General features: G+C 46.7%; 1 protein-coding gene across 1 annotated transcript in view; it reads right to left on the bottom strand.

Moving 5' to 3' along the window:
- Positions 1 to 2,158: 2,158 nt before the first annotated feature.
- mnx2b (motor neuron and pancreas homeobox 2b) overlaps positions 2,159 to 12,037 on the bottom strand; it is a 68,022-nt gene continuing 58,143 nt past the window's right edge. The window contains exons 2-3 of the mRNA XM_070874334.1: positions 9,687 to 9,847; positions 2,159 to 2,431 (exon numbers count right to left, since the gene is read on the bottom strand). Of these exons, the coding sequence (XP_070730435.1) occupies positions 2,159 to 2,431; positions 9,687 to 9,847 (434 nt within the window). The remainder of the gene's footprint in view (positions 2,432 to 9,686; positions 9,848 to 12,037) is intronic.

Below are 12,037 nucleotides of genomic sequence, written 5' to 3'. Positions count from 1 at the left end.
AAGTGGAGTTGAGTCAATTGAAATGTTCCAAATCTGAGACTTTCTAACCAATGGTCATTGAGCTGAAACATTAACTCTGTTTCTCTCTCCACAGATGCTGCCTCACCTGCTGAGTGTCCTCAGCATTTTCTGTTTTTAATTCCAGTATCCGCAGTATTCTGATTTTGTCGATAGATTTTTTGTTGGGTAAGGGTGTCAAGGGATACGGAGCAGAGGCGGATGAGTGGAATTGAGGTACAAATCCTTCTTGATTGAACGGAAGGGCAGAACAGGCTCGAGGGGCAGAATGGCCTATTGTATTCCTATGTGTATATGTTTCAGAAAATAACCACACACGTGGGGAAGTGACGCTACCTTTTAAACCACATTTTCTTGTTGTACAGAACATGATACTGTTTAATATTCACATTTAAAAGCGTGGCAAGCATTTGCTTTGTACAAAGATCAGGACACCACAGGCAGGAATCCAGAGACAGACGTCAAAGACAAGAAGCCCCAGACAGATAGACAGTATTTGCAACTCCACAGAGTGTGGCAGCCTCAGTCCAGGAGACTATTGTTTTACTGTTCAGACCTCCGAAGTACTGATACCCTCACCCTTTTTGCAGCTTCCAATATAGACTCCCATGTTCACACACACACACACACACACACACACACACACACACACAGATGTACACATGAGTGCACATACACGCACGCACATACTTGTACGTACACTCACACACACACGCACGCCATAACTGGAGGATTTTAGCTATGAGGAAAGGCTGGGGTTGCTTTCTTTGGAACAGAGGAGGCTGAGGGGAGACTTAATTGAGGTGTATAAAATTATGAGGGGCTTAGATAGAGCGGATAGGAAGGGCGTATTTTCCCTTAGCAGAAGGGTCAACAACCAGGGGGCATAGATTTAAAGTAATTTGTGGAAGGATCAGAGGGGCTTTGCGGAGAACTTCTTTCACCCAGAGGGTGGTGGGGGTCTGGAACTCACTGCCTGAAAGGGTGGTAGAGGCAGAAACCCTCCTCACATTTAAAAAGTACTTGGGTATGCACTAGAAGTGTTGCGACCTTTAGGGCTACGGACCAAGAGCTGGATAGTGGGATTAGGCTGGGACGCTCTTTTTCGACTGGCACGGACACGATGGGTCGAATGGCCTCCTTCCATGCCGTAAATTTCTATGATTCTACTCGCACACTTGCACGTACGCTCGCACACATGCGCGCACGCTCACACTCACACATACTCGCGAGCACGCACTCACATGTACACTTGCACGTACGCTCGCACACACGCGCGCACGCTCACACTCACACATACTCGCGAGCACGCACTCACATGCACACTTGCACGTACGCTCGCACACACGCGCGCACGCTCACACTCACACATACTCGCGAGCACGCACTCACATGTACACTTGCACGTACGCTCGCACACACGCGCGCATGCTCACACTCACACATACTCGCGAGCACGCACTCACATGCACACGCACATATTTTATATCCTGTCGCATCTGCCAGTATTTTCTTTTCTGAGTGCAGAATAATGTAAAGCAGAATTGGAGAAATGTACAGAGCCACATAACATTTACAGTTCACAGTATTTGAATAAATTATAAAAAAAACACATTGCAAAGTCTTTGAAATCGCCTTTTTTCCCCTTTCAAGATGATCCTTCACTCTCAAAATGTCCCATCCTCTCTTTATTTTTTGTTCATTTTTTTTTTTACATTCTTGCTTTCTGTCCTTTCGAGTCTTCGAATGAGCAGCCTGTTGTGGACCCAGAGATTTCTTTCCAAAATATATATAAGAATAATTCACATTAAATATGACAAAAATAAAAAATAAATTAAATTAACCATTTCGGTACAATATAATCTTCAAGTGCCGAGTGAGTCCGGTGCTGCCTCTTTTAATATTTTTTGTTTGTTCAGTTTTTATTTTGTAGAAGTCTTTTATCTCCTCCCCTTGCTAAATTAAGAAATGTATCTCAGTACTTCTTTCTGGATGGAGACCAGAGCGGGGTGAGGAGTGAGTGGGAGGGGAGGAGACAAACAAGGCAGGCACTGGGACCCAGCATCGCAGGAGGAGTGCAACTTTTCGAGACCAAAAGAAAAAGTTTACGTTGGAAAGTTGCGCCAGGTTTGCGCCCGGCTCACAACGCCGAGGCGATTTTCACCTCCTTCCGAGTCACTTCGTCTTCCGAGCAGGAGCTGTTGGAGGTGTAGCCGAGCTCCGTGCTGCGCTGGAGGAACTTTGTGGTGTGGTTGCTGAAGTCCACGCTCTCCGGCTCCGACCTGCTCTCGCCCCCGCCCGCTTTGTCCGAGTACTTCCCGGCTCGCTGCTTCTCGGCCTCCTGCGCCGCCTGCTCCTTGGCTTTCCGACTCCGCTTCCACTTCATCCTTCGGTTCTGGAACCAAATCTTCACCTGAGGGAGATTTGCACAAACAAAAAGTAGTCGTACGAGCTGGTGACACTAAAAAGGCAGACTTGCGTTTCTATAGAAGCGTAGAATTATACAGCACAGAAGGAGGCCATTTGGCCCATCATGCCTATGCAGGCTCTTTGAAAGAGCTGTCCAACTGCTCCCTTCTCTTTCCCCATAGCCCGGCAGATTTTTCCTCTTCAGGTATTTATGCAATTCTCTTGTGAAAGTAAGACAAAGGTCCTCCACCAGCCTGTCCTCGCTGCACAGCACTGCCCCCCAGTCATCAAGATCCACACGTGGCCCTGGACAACGTGGATCATTTCCCATACCTCGGGAGCCTCTTATCAACAAGAGCAGACATTGATGATAAGATTCAATGCCCCCTCCAGTGCACCAGTGCAACCTTCGGCTGCCTGAGGAAAAGAGTGCTCGAAGACCAGGCCCTCAAATCTGCCACCAAGCTCATGGTCTAAATGGCTGCAGTAATAGCTGCCCTCCTGTATGGCTCAGAGACATTGACCATGTTGAAAGTACAGTACAGGTTGAACCTCTTTTATTCGGAACCCTTGGGACCTGGCCTGTTCCGGATAAGGGATTTTTCTGGACGAGGGGTGGTACTGAGCAAGGGGATATCGGGGCTGGCTGGCTTGGGGCTGGGAGTGTGGCAGAGAGGTCTTGGGGGGGCAAAGTGGATCGTGGGGTCAGGCCAGCGATAGCGGGAGTCGGCAGCGAAGAAGGACTTCAATTTGATCATGACAGATTTCTGCGCATGCACCATCTGGTGGCCGGGGATGATTCTGGATGAAGAGTGGTTCCGGAAAAGGGAGTTCTGGATAAGGGAGGTTCAGTCTGTATATACTTTCCATTTTTTTAATAAAAAGATGGGATCTTCGTCAATTTTTTAATATATTTTTTAATTTACTTCACTTACATTCTTTTTACAGAAAGATAATTTGCTCTTCAATAATTGTACTCATTTTAGAGAAGGAAAGAAAACAAAGACATGCATTTCTATAGCGCCTTTCACCACCACCGGACGTCTCAAAGTGCTTTGCAGCCAATGAAGTACTTTTAAGTGAAGTCAATGTTGTAATGTAGGAAACGCGGCAGCCAGTTTGCGCACAGCAAGCTCCCACAAACAGTAATGTGATAATGACCAGATAAACTGTTTTCGTGATGTTGATTGAGGGATAAATATTGGCCCAGGCCACTGGGGAGAACTTTGTAATAGTGGCGTGGGATCTTTTACGTCCACCTGAGAGGGCAGACAAGGCCTCGGTTTAACGTCTCATCCGCAAGGTGGCACCTCCGACAGTGCAGCACTCCCTCAGTATTGCACTGGGAGCATCAGCCTAGATTCAGATCAGCCATGATCTTATTGAGTGGCGGAGCAGGCTCGAGGGGCCAAATGGCCTACTCCTGCTCCTATTTCTTACGTTCTTATGCTCTTACGTTCTGGTTATTATCACATTGCTGTTTGTGGGAGCTTGCTGTGCACAAATTGGCTGCTGTGTTTCCTACATGAGAACAGTGACTACGCTTCAGAAGAGCTTCATTGGCTGTAAAGTACTTTGGGATGTCTTGATGTCGTGAAAGGCGCTATATAAATTCAAGTTCTTCTTTTGACACATTAACAAAAGTGCAATCACCATGAATGAGCTGGAGGTGGTAGAGGAAGCCTCAAGGACAGTGCCAGGATTTGGAGAATGATAGAAACATTTGAGGATGTGACCCTTGGCTCCTATCCTGTCTCCTGACTGTTTTATTTTGGATTTGTGGCAAACCAACTTGGGTCCCAGAAAACAGCTTGCAATCTTTCACCTCATTGGCAATATAAACCAAATGGTACAATTTTTAAAGTGTGCAGGAACAGAGAGACTTGGGGTGTATATACACAAATCTTTGAAGGTGGAAGTACAAGTTGAGAAGGCTTTTAAAAAAGAATATAAGGTTCCTAAGGGGCCAATTTTTGGCGCCGTTGTAGAGGTACATCCAATTTTTTGGCGACTGCGCCAAAAAAAAAGTTCCAAGTTTCGCCGGAATAAACTTTGAATTTGGAGCTGCGCAGATTGTCCTTAAGTTCTGTGGGTGGAGCTTAAGGTCTGCGGCAAAAACTGAGGTTGCCAGGGTAACGAGGGACGCACTGAAGTGCTGAGGCTACAAAGCGAAGCAAATGCCGCTCCTATCTCGGCCTGAAAGGCCCCCCCGCCCGCTGCCGGTGCTGCTCCTATCACGGGCCGAAAGGCCCCCCCCCACCCCCCCTCCGCCCTCGGTGCCATGTCTTCAGCTCCGCTAAAACAATGGCGCCTTCTCTGGGCCAACTTTCTTAAGTGTAAGTAAGGCTTTTCAGAACGGTGCACTGCGCCATTTTTGGAAAATATCCTACTGGCCCAAACTCGTTTAAATGGACAGAAACGGTGCACCCAGCAGGTTCCACCCCCAGTGACGTCAAAAAATCGGGGGCTAAAAAAATGGGGCGTAAGTAGTTTAGGACGGCACAGAAACTTTGGCGAAACTTGCAGATTTGCTCAAAAAAAAACAGCGTAGGCCAAAAAAAGGCACAGAATTCAGCCCATAATCTTTATTCACAGAGGCATAGAGGCAAGGAAATTATGCTAAACCTTTGTTAATCACTGGTTAGAACCCAGCTGGAGTATTGCAACTAATTCTCGGCACAAATTTCTAATTTATCTTTTTACCTACAAATAAAACAAGCTAGCAGAATAAACATTTTAATACAGATGGGTGTATTTTTTTAAAAATTCGGATTATTGTACCAAGAGCTGGCATGTGTTGCTAGTCTTGGCTACAAATGTAAAATAAAATACTTTTGCAATAAAATAAATAATTCTGGGCACTGCATCTTAGGAAGGATGTCAAGGCCCTGTGGAGGGTGCAGAGGAGATTTATTGCAAAGGGGATGGAGTATAAAAACAGGGAAGTCTTCCTACAGTTATACAGGATATTGGTGAGGCCACACCTGGAGTACTGCGTGCAGTTTTGGTTTCCATATTTACGAAAGGATATACTTGCTTTGGAGGCAGTTCAGAGAAGGTTCACTCGGTTGATTCCGGAGATGAGGGGGTTGACTTATGAAGAAAGGTTGAAGAGGTTGGGCCTCTACTCATTGGAATTCAGAAGAATGAGAGGTGATCTTATCGAAACGTAGTGGTGCAGCAGGGAGGGATTCAAATTCCTGGGGCATTGGAACCGGTTCTGGGGGAGGTGGGACCAGTACAAACCGGACGGTCTGCACCTGGGCAGGACCGGAACCAATGTCCTAGGGGGAGTGTTTGCTAGTGCTGTTGGGGAGGAGTTTAACTAATATGGCAGGGGGATGGGAACCAATGCAGGGAGACAGAGGGAAACAAAAAGGAGGCAAAAGCAAAAGACAGAAAGGAGATGAGGAAAAGTGGAGGGCAGAGAAACCCAAGGCAAAGAACAAAAAGGGCCACTGTACAGCAAAATTCTAAAAGGACAAAGGGTGTTAAAAAAACAAGCCTGAAGGCTTTGTGTCTTAATGCAAGGAGTATGCGCAATAAGGTGGATGAATTAACTGTGCAAATAGATGTTAATAAATATGATGTGATTGGGATTACGGAGACGTGGCTCCAGGATGATCAGGGCTGGGAACTCAACATCCAGGGGTATTCAACATTCAGGAAAGATAGAATAAAAGGAAAAGGAGGTGGGGTAGCATTGCTGGTTAAGGAGCAAATTAAGGCAATAGTTCGGAAGGACATTAGCTTGGATGATGTGGAATCTATCTGGGTAGAGCTGCAGAATACCAAAGGGCAAAAAACGTTAGTGGGAGTTGTGTACAGACCTCCAAACAGTAGTAGTGATGTTGGGGAGGGCATCAAACATGAAATTAGGGGTGCGTGCAATAAAGGTGCAGCAGTTATAATGGGTGACTTTAATATGCACATAGATTGGGTTAACCAAACTGGAAGCAATACGGTGGAGGAGGATTTCCTGGAGTGCATAAGGGATGGTTTTTTAGACCAATATGTCAAGGAACCAACTAGGGGGGAGGCCATCTTAGACTGGGTGTTGTGTAATGAGAGAGGATTAATTAGCAATCACATTGTGCGAGGCCCCTTGGGGAAGAGTGACCATAATATGGTGGAATTCTGCATTAGGATGGAGAATGAAACAGTTAATTCAGAGACCATGGTCCAGAACTTAAAGAAGGCTAACTTTGAAGGTATGAGGAGTGAATTGGCTAGGATAGATTGGCGAATGATACTAAAGGGGTTGACTGTGGATGGGCAATGGCAAATATTTAGAGACCGCATGAATGAACGACAACAATTGTACATTCCTGTCTGGCATAAAAATAAAAAAGGGAAGGTGGCTCAACCGTGGCTATCAAGCGAAATCAGGGATAGCATTAAAGCCAAGGAAGTGGCATACAAATTGGCCAGAAATAGCAGCGAACCCGGGGACTGGGAGAAATTTAGAACTCAGCAGAGGAGGACAAAGGGTTTGATTAGGGCAGGGAAAATGGAGTACGAGAAGAAGCTTGCAGGGAACATTAAGAAGGATTGCAAAAGTTTCTATAGATATGTAAAGAGAAAAAGGTTAGTAAAGACAAACGTAGGTCCCCTGCAGTCAGAATCAGGGGAAGTCATAACGGGGAACAAAGAAATGGCGGACCAATTGAACAAGTACTTTGGTTCGGTATTCACTGAGGAGGACACAAACAACCTTCCGGATATAAAAGGGTTCGGAGGGTCTAGTAAGGAGGAGGAACTGAGGGAAATCCTTATTAGTCGGGAAATTGTGTTGGGGAAATTGATGGGATTGAAGGCCGATAAATCCCCAGGGCCTGATGGACTGCATCCCAGAGTACTTAAGGAGATGGCCTTGGAAATAGTGGATGCATTGACAGTCATTTTCCAACATTCCATTGACTCTGGATCAGTTCCTATGGAGTGGAGGGTAGCCAATGTAACCCCACTTTTTAAAAAAGGAGGGAGAGAGAAAACAGGGAATTATAGATCGGTCAGCCTGACATCGGTAGTGGGTAAAATGATGGAATCAATTATTAAGGATGTCATAGCAGTGCATTTGGAAAGAGGTAATATGATAGGTCCAAGTCAGCATGGATTTGTGAAAGGGAAATCATGCTTGACAAATCTTCTGGAATTTTTTGAGGATGTTTCCAGTAGAGTGGACAAGGGAGAACCAGTTGATGTGGTATATTTGGACTTTCAGAAGGCTTTCGACAAGGTCCCACACAAGAGATTAATGTGCAAAGTTAAAGCACATGGGATTGGGGGTAGTGTGCTGACATGGATTGAGAACTGGTTGTCAGACAGGAAGCAAAGAGTAGGAGTAAATGGGGACTTTTCAGAATGGCAGGCAGTGACTAGTGGGGTACCGCAAGGTTCTGTGCTGGGGCCCTAGCTGTTTACACTGTACATTAATGATTTAGACGAGGGGATTAAATGTAGTATCTCCAAATTTGTGGATGATACTAAGTTGGGTGGCAGTGTGAGCTGCGAGGAGGATGCTATGAGGCTGCAGAGCGACTTGGATAGGTTAGGTGAGTGGGCAAATGCATGGCAGATGAAGTATAATGTGGATAAATGTGAGGTTATCCACTTTGGTGGTAAAAACAGAGAGACAGACTATTATCTGAATGGTGACAGATTAGGAAAAGGGGAGGTGCAGCGAGACCTGGGTGTCATGGTACATCAGTCATTGAAGGTTGGCATGCAGGTACAGCAGGCGGTTAAGAAAGCAAATGGCATGTTGGCCTTCATAGCGAGGGGATTTGAGTACAGGGGCAGGGAGGTGTTGCTACAATTGTACAGGGCCGTGGTGAGGCCACACCTGGAGTATTGTGTACAGTTTTGGTCTCCTAACCTGAGGAAGGACATTCTTGTTATTGAGGGAGTGCAGCGAAGGTTCACCAGACTGATTCCCGGGATGGCGGGACTGACCTATCAAGAAAGACTGGATCAACTGGGCTTGTATTCACTGGAGTTCAGAAGAATGAGAGGGGACCTCATAGAAACGTTTAAAATTCTGACGGGGTTAGACAGGTTAGATGCAGGAAGAATGTTCCCAATGTTGGGGAAGTCCAGAACCAGGGGACACAGTCTAAGGATAAGGGGGAAGCCATTTAGGACCGAGATGAGGAGGAATTTCTTCACCCAGAGAGTGGTGAACCTGTGGAATTCTCTACCACAGAAAGTTGTTGAGGCCAATTCACTAAATATATTCAAAAAGGAGTTAGATGAAGTCCTTACTACTAGGGGAATCAAGGGGTATGGTGAGAAAGCAGGAATGGGGTACTGAAGTTGCATGTTCAGCCATGAACTCATTGAATGGCGGTGCAGGCTAGAATGGCCTACTCCTGCACCTACTTTCTATGTTTCTATGTTTCTATGTATAAGATTATGAGGGGGCTTGACAAGGTGGATGCAGAGAGGATGTTTCCACTGATAGGGGAGACTAGAACTAGAGGGCATAATCTTAGAATAAGGGGAAGTCAATTTAAAACTGAGATATACAATTTAAACAGAGATACGCAGTTTCTTAACCGATAAGGGGATAAGGGATTATGGGGAGCGGGCAGGGAAGTGGAGTTGAGCCCATGATCGGATCAGCCATGATCATATTAAATGGCGGAGCAGGCTCGAGGGGTTGTACGGCCTACTCCTGCTCCTATTTCTTATGTTCTTATGTTCTTTGTTACCTGGATAGACTAGTGAAGCAAGGAGTATTCTCCCTAGAGCAGGGAAGGTTAAAGGCAGATTTAATAGTGGTGTTCAAAATTAGGAAGGGTTTTGATAGAATTAATAAGGAGAAACTGTTTGCAGTGCCTAAAGAGTCAGTTACTAGAGGGCACAGATTTAAGGTGATTGGCAAAAGAACCAGAGGCGAGATGGGGAAAAACTTTTTTACACAGCAGGTTGTTGGGGTCAGTAAGCAGAGGACACAGATTTAAGATAACTGGCAAAAGAGCCGGAGGGGTAGATGAGGAAAAAGTTTTTTTACACAGTGAGTTGTTATGATCTGGAACGCACTGCCTGAAAGGGCGGTGGGAGCAGATTCAATCGTAACTTTCAAAAGGGGATTGGATAAATACTTGAAGGGGATAAGTTTGGCAGGGCTATGAGGAAAGAGCAGGGGTGGGGGGTGAGCGGGAACTAATTGGAGAGCCGTTTCACAGAGTTGGCACGTGCACGATGGGCCGAATGGCCTCCTTCAGTGCTGTAAGGTTGTACGATTGCTTCCTTACCTGGGTTTCTGTCAGCATGAGGGATGTGGCCACTTCGAAGCGCTTTGGCCGGGACAGGTACTTGTTGAGCTTGAACTGGTTCTCCAGTTCCAGGAGCTGTTGGCTGGTGAACGCAGTCCGTGGCCGACGGCATTTCCCCATCAGTCCCGACTGAGGCTGAGCTGGAAAACCAGGAGAAACAAGAAAAGACAGGTGTAACGTATTTGCTTCATGGGTTGGTTGCTTAAGAATTCATAGCAACACGTTGCGATTGAGAACTGGCTGGTTTATTCGCAAAAGGTTTAACAATCACACGACACATTACTGGTTCATCCACCAGGCTCACAACCACCTGCCTCATCGTGGATCCCCCAAACCCAACTGGCTGGGGTTTTATTGAGTCCTGTGAACATCACATGACTGGCGAAGCCACTCCCAACTCAACTCTTTTGTGGTGAACAAAATAAAACATTAAATCAAGTGCCCCCTGATTAAAGGGGTGGGGAAGGTGCGGGGACACACCAAACACTTTCAAACAAGTGCCCCCTTGTTTTTTTTTTAGGGCACTAAAACACAACTTATACAAGTGCCCCCTGGCGAAAAGGAGGGCGGGGGCACTAAAACCGGCATAATAAACAAATAAAACTTTAGACAAAACATCAAATTAAAATTTGCTTGCCGGGGGTGATGATGCACTCCAGTCCCTCCGGTGCCCACCTCTCGCGGAAGGCCGCGAGCGTACCGGTGGACACCGCGTGCTCCATCTCCAGGGACACCCTGGCTCGGATGTAACCACAGAAGAGAGGCAGGCAGTCGGGCTGAACGACCCCCTCGACCGCCCGCTGCCTGGACCGGCTGATGGCACCCTTGGCCGTGCCCAGGAGCAGGCCCACGAGGAGGCCCGCTGACCTGCCCGCTCCCCTCCTCACAGGGTGCCCAAAGATCAGGAGCGTGGGACTGAATTGCAACCAGAATTTGAGGAGCAGCCCCTTTAAATATTGAAATAGGGGCTGCAACCTCACACATTTGACATAAATGTGGAACACGGACTCTTCCAGACTGCAGAAATTGCAGACGGCCTGGGAGCCCGTGAACCGACTTCAAAACTTATTGTACGGGACTGCTCCGTGCACCACCCTCCAGGCCAAGTCCCCAATAAATAGAGGGAGGACTCCTGTGTAGAGTGGACTCCATTGAAAACCCCCGCCTCCTCCGGACAGCAAGATGGTGCGCCATGGTGTGTCCGGACGGCATCAACAGCTCTACAAACCTGTGAGCATACTCACAGGTGCATACATTACAACAAGCAAAATTATTCGTCACGCCGGATTATAGAAAGAGAGAACTTGTATTTCTATAGCGCCTTTCGTGACCTCAGGATGTCCCAAAGTGCTTTATAGCCAATGAAGTACTTTAGAAGTGTAGTCGCTGTTGTAATGTAGGAAACGCGGCAGCCAAATTGCGCACAGCAAGATTCCACAAACAGCAATGATTTTTAGTGATGTTGGTTAAGGGGTAAATATTGGCCCCAGGACACCGGGGATAACTCTCCCTGCTCTTCTTTGAAATAGTGCCACGGGATCTTTTACTTCCACCTGAGAGGGCAGGCGGGATCTCATTTTAACGTCTCATCCAAAAGATGGCTCCTCCGACAGTGCAGCACTCCCTCAGCACTGCACTGGATGTGTCAGCCCAGCGTGGATTATGTGTGCCAGTCTCTGGATCGGGACTTGAACCCATGACTCAGCTGACTCAGAGGCAAGAGTGCTATCCACTGAGCCACGACTGACACCTGCGATAGAGAAAATGGACAAAGAATGTTCACCATCGACAGCAGCTTAGCTTGGGTCTGTAAGCGTGCATGAGACTGCGCACAATCTGTTGCCGACAATACAGCATGTTGGGGATGGTAGGGTAGCAGTTATATTACTGGACCAGCAATCCAGAGGCCTGGGCTAATAATTTCGGGGACCTGAGTTTAAATTCCACCACCAGAATTTGAACTCAATTTAAAAAAAAGATAGTAAAAGTGACCATGAAGCAGTCCAGACGTTGTAAAAACCCAACTTTTTCACTAATGTTCCTTTAGGGTTGTGAATTTTTGGAATTCTCTACCCCAAACGGCTGTGGATGCTAAGTCTCTGAATATATTCAAGGCTGAGATAGATGGATTTTTGGAGTCTAGAGGAATCAAGGGATATGGAGATCAGGCGGGAAAGTGGAGTTGAGTTTGATGATCAGCCATGATCTTATTGAATGGTGGAGCAGGCTCGAGGGGTCATATGGCCGACTCCTGCTCCTAATTCCTATGTTCTTAAACCTGTTTTTCCTTACCTGGCCTGAACCTATATGTGACTCCAGTCCCACGCACC

The sequence above is a fragment of the Pristiophorus japonicus genome, chromosome 3 (genome assembly GCF_044704955.1).
Source record: "Pristiophorus japonicus isolate sPriJap1 chromosome 3, sPriJap1.hap1, whole genome shotgun sequence".
Lineage (NCBI taxonomy): Eukaryota > Metazoa > Chordata > Chondrichthyes > Pristiophoridae > Pristiophorus > Pristiophorus japonicus.
This window is presented reverse-complemented; position numbering and strand designations above follow the sequence as displayed.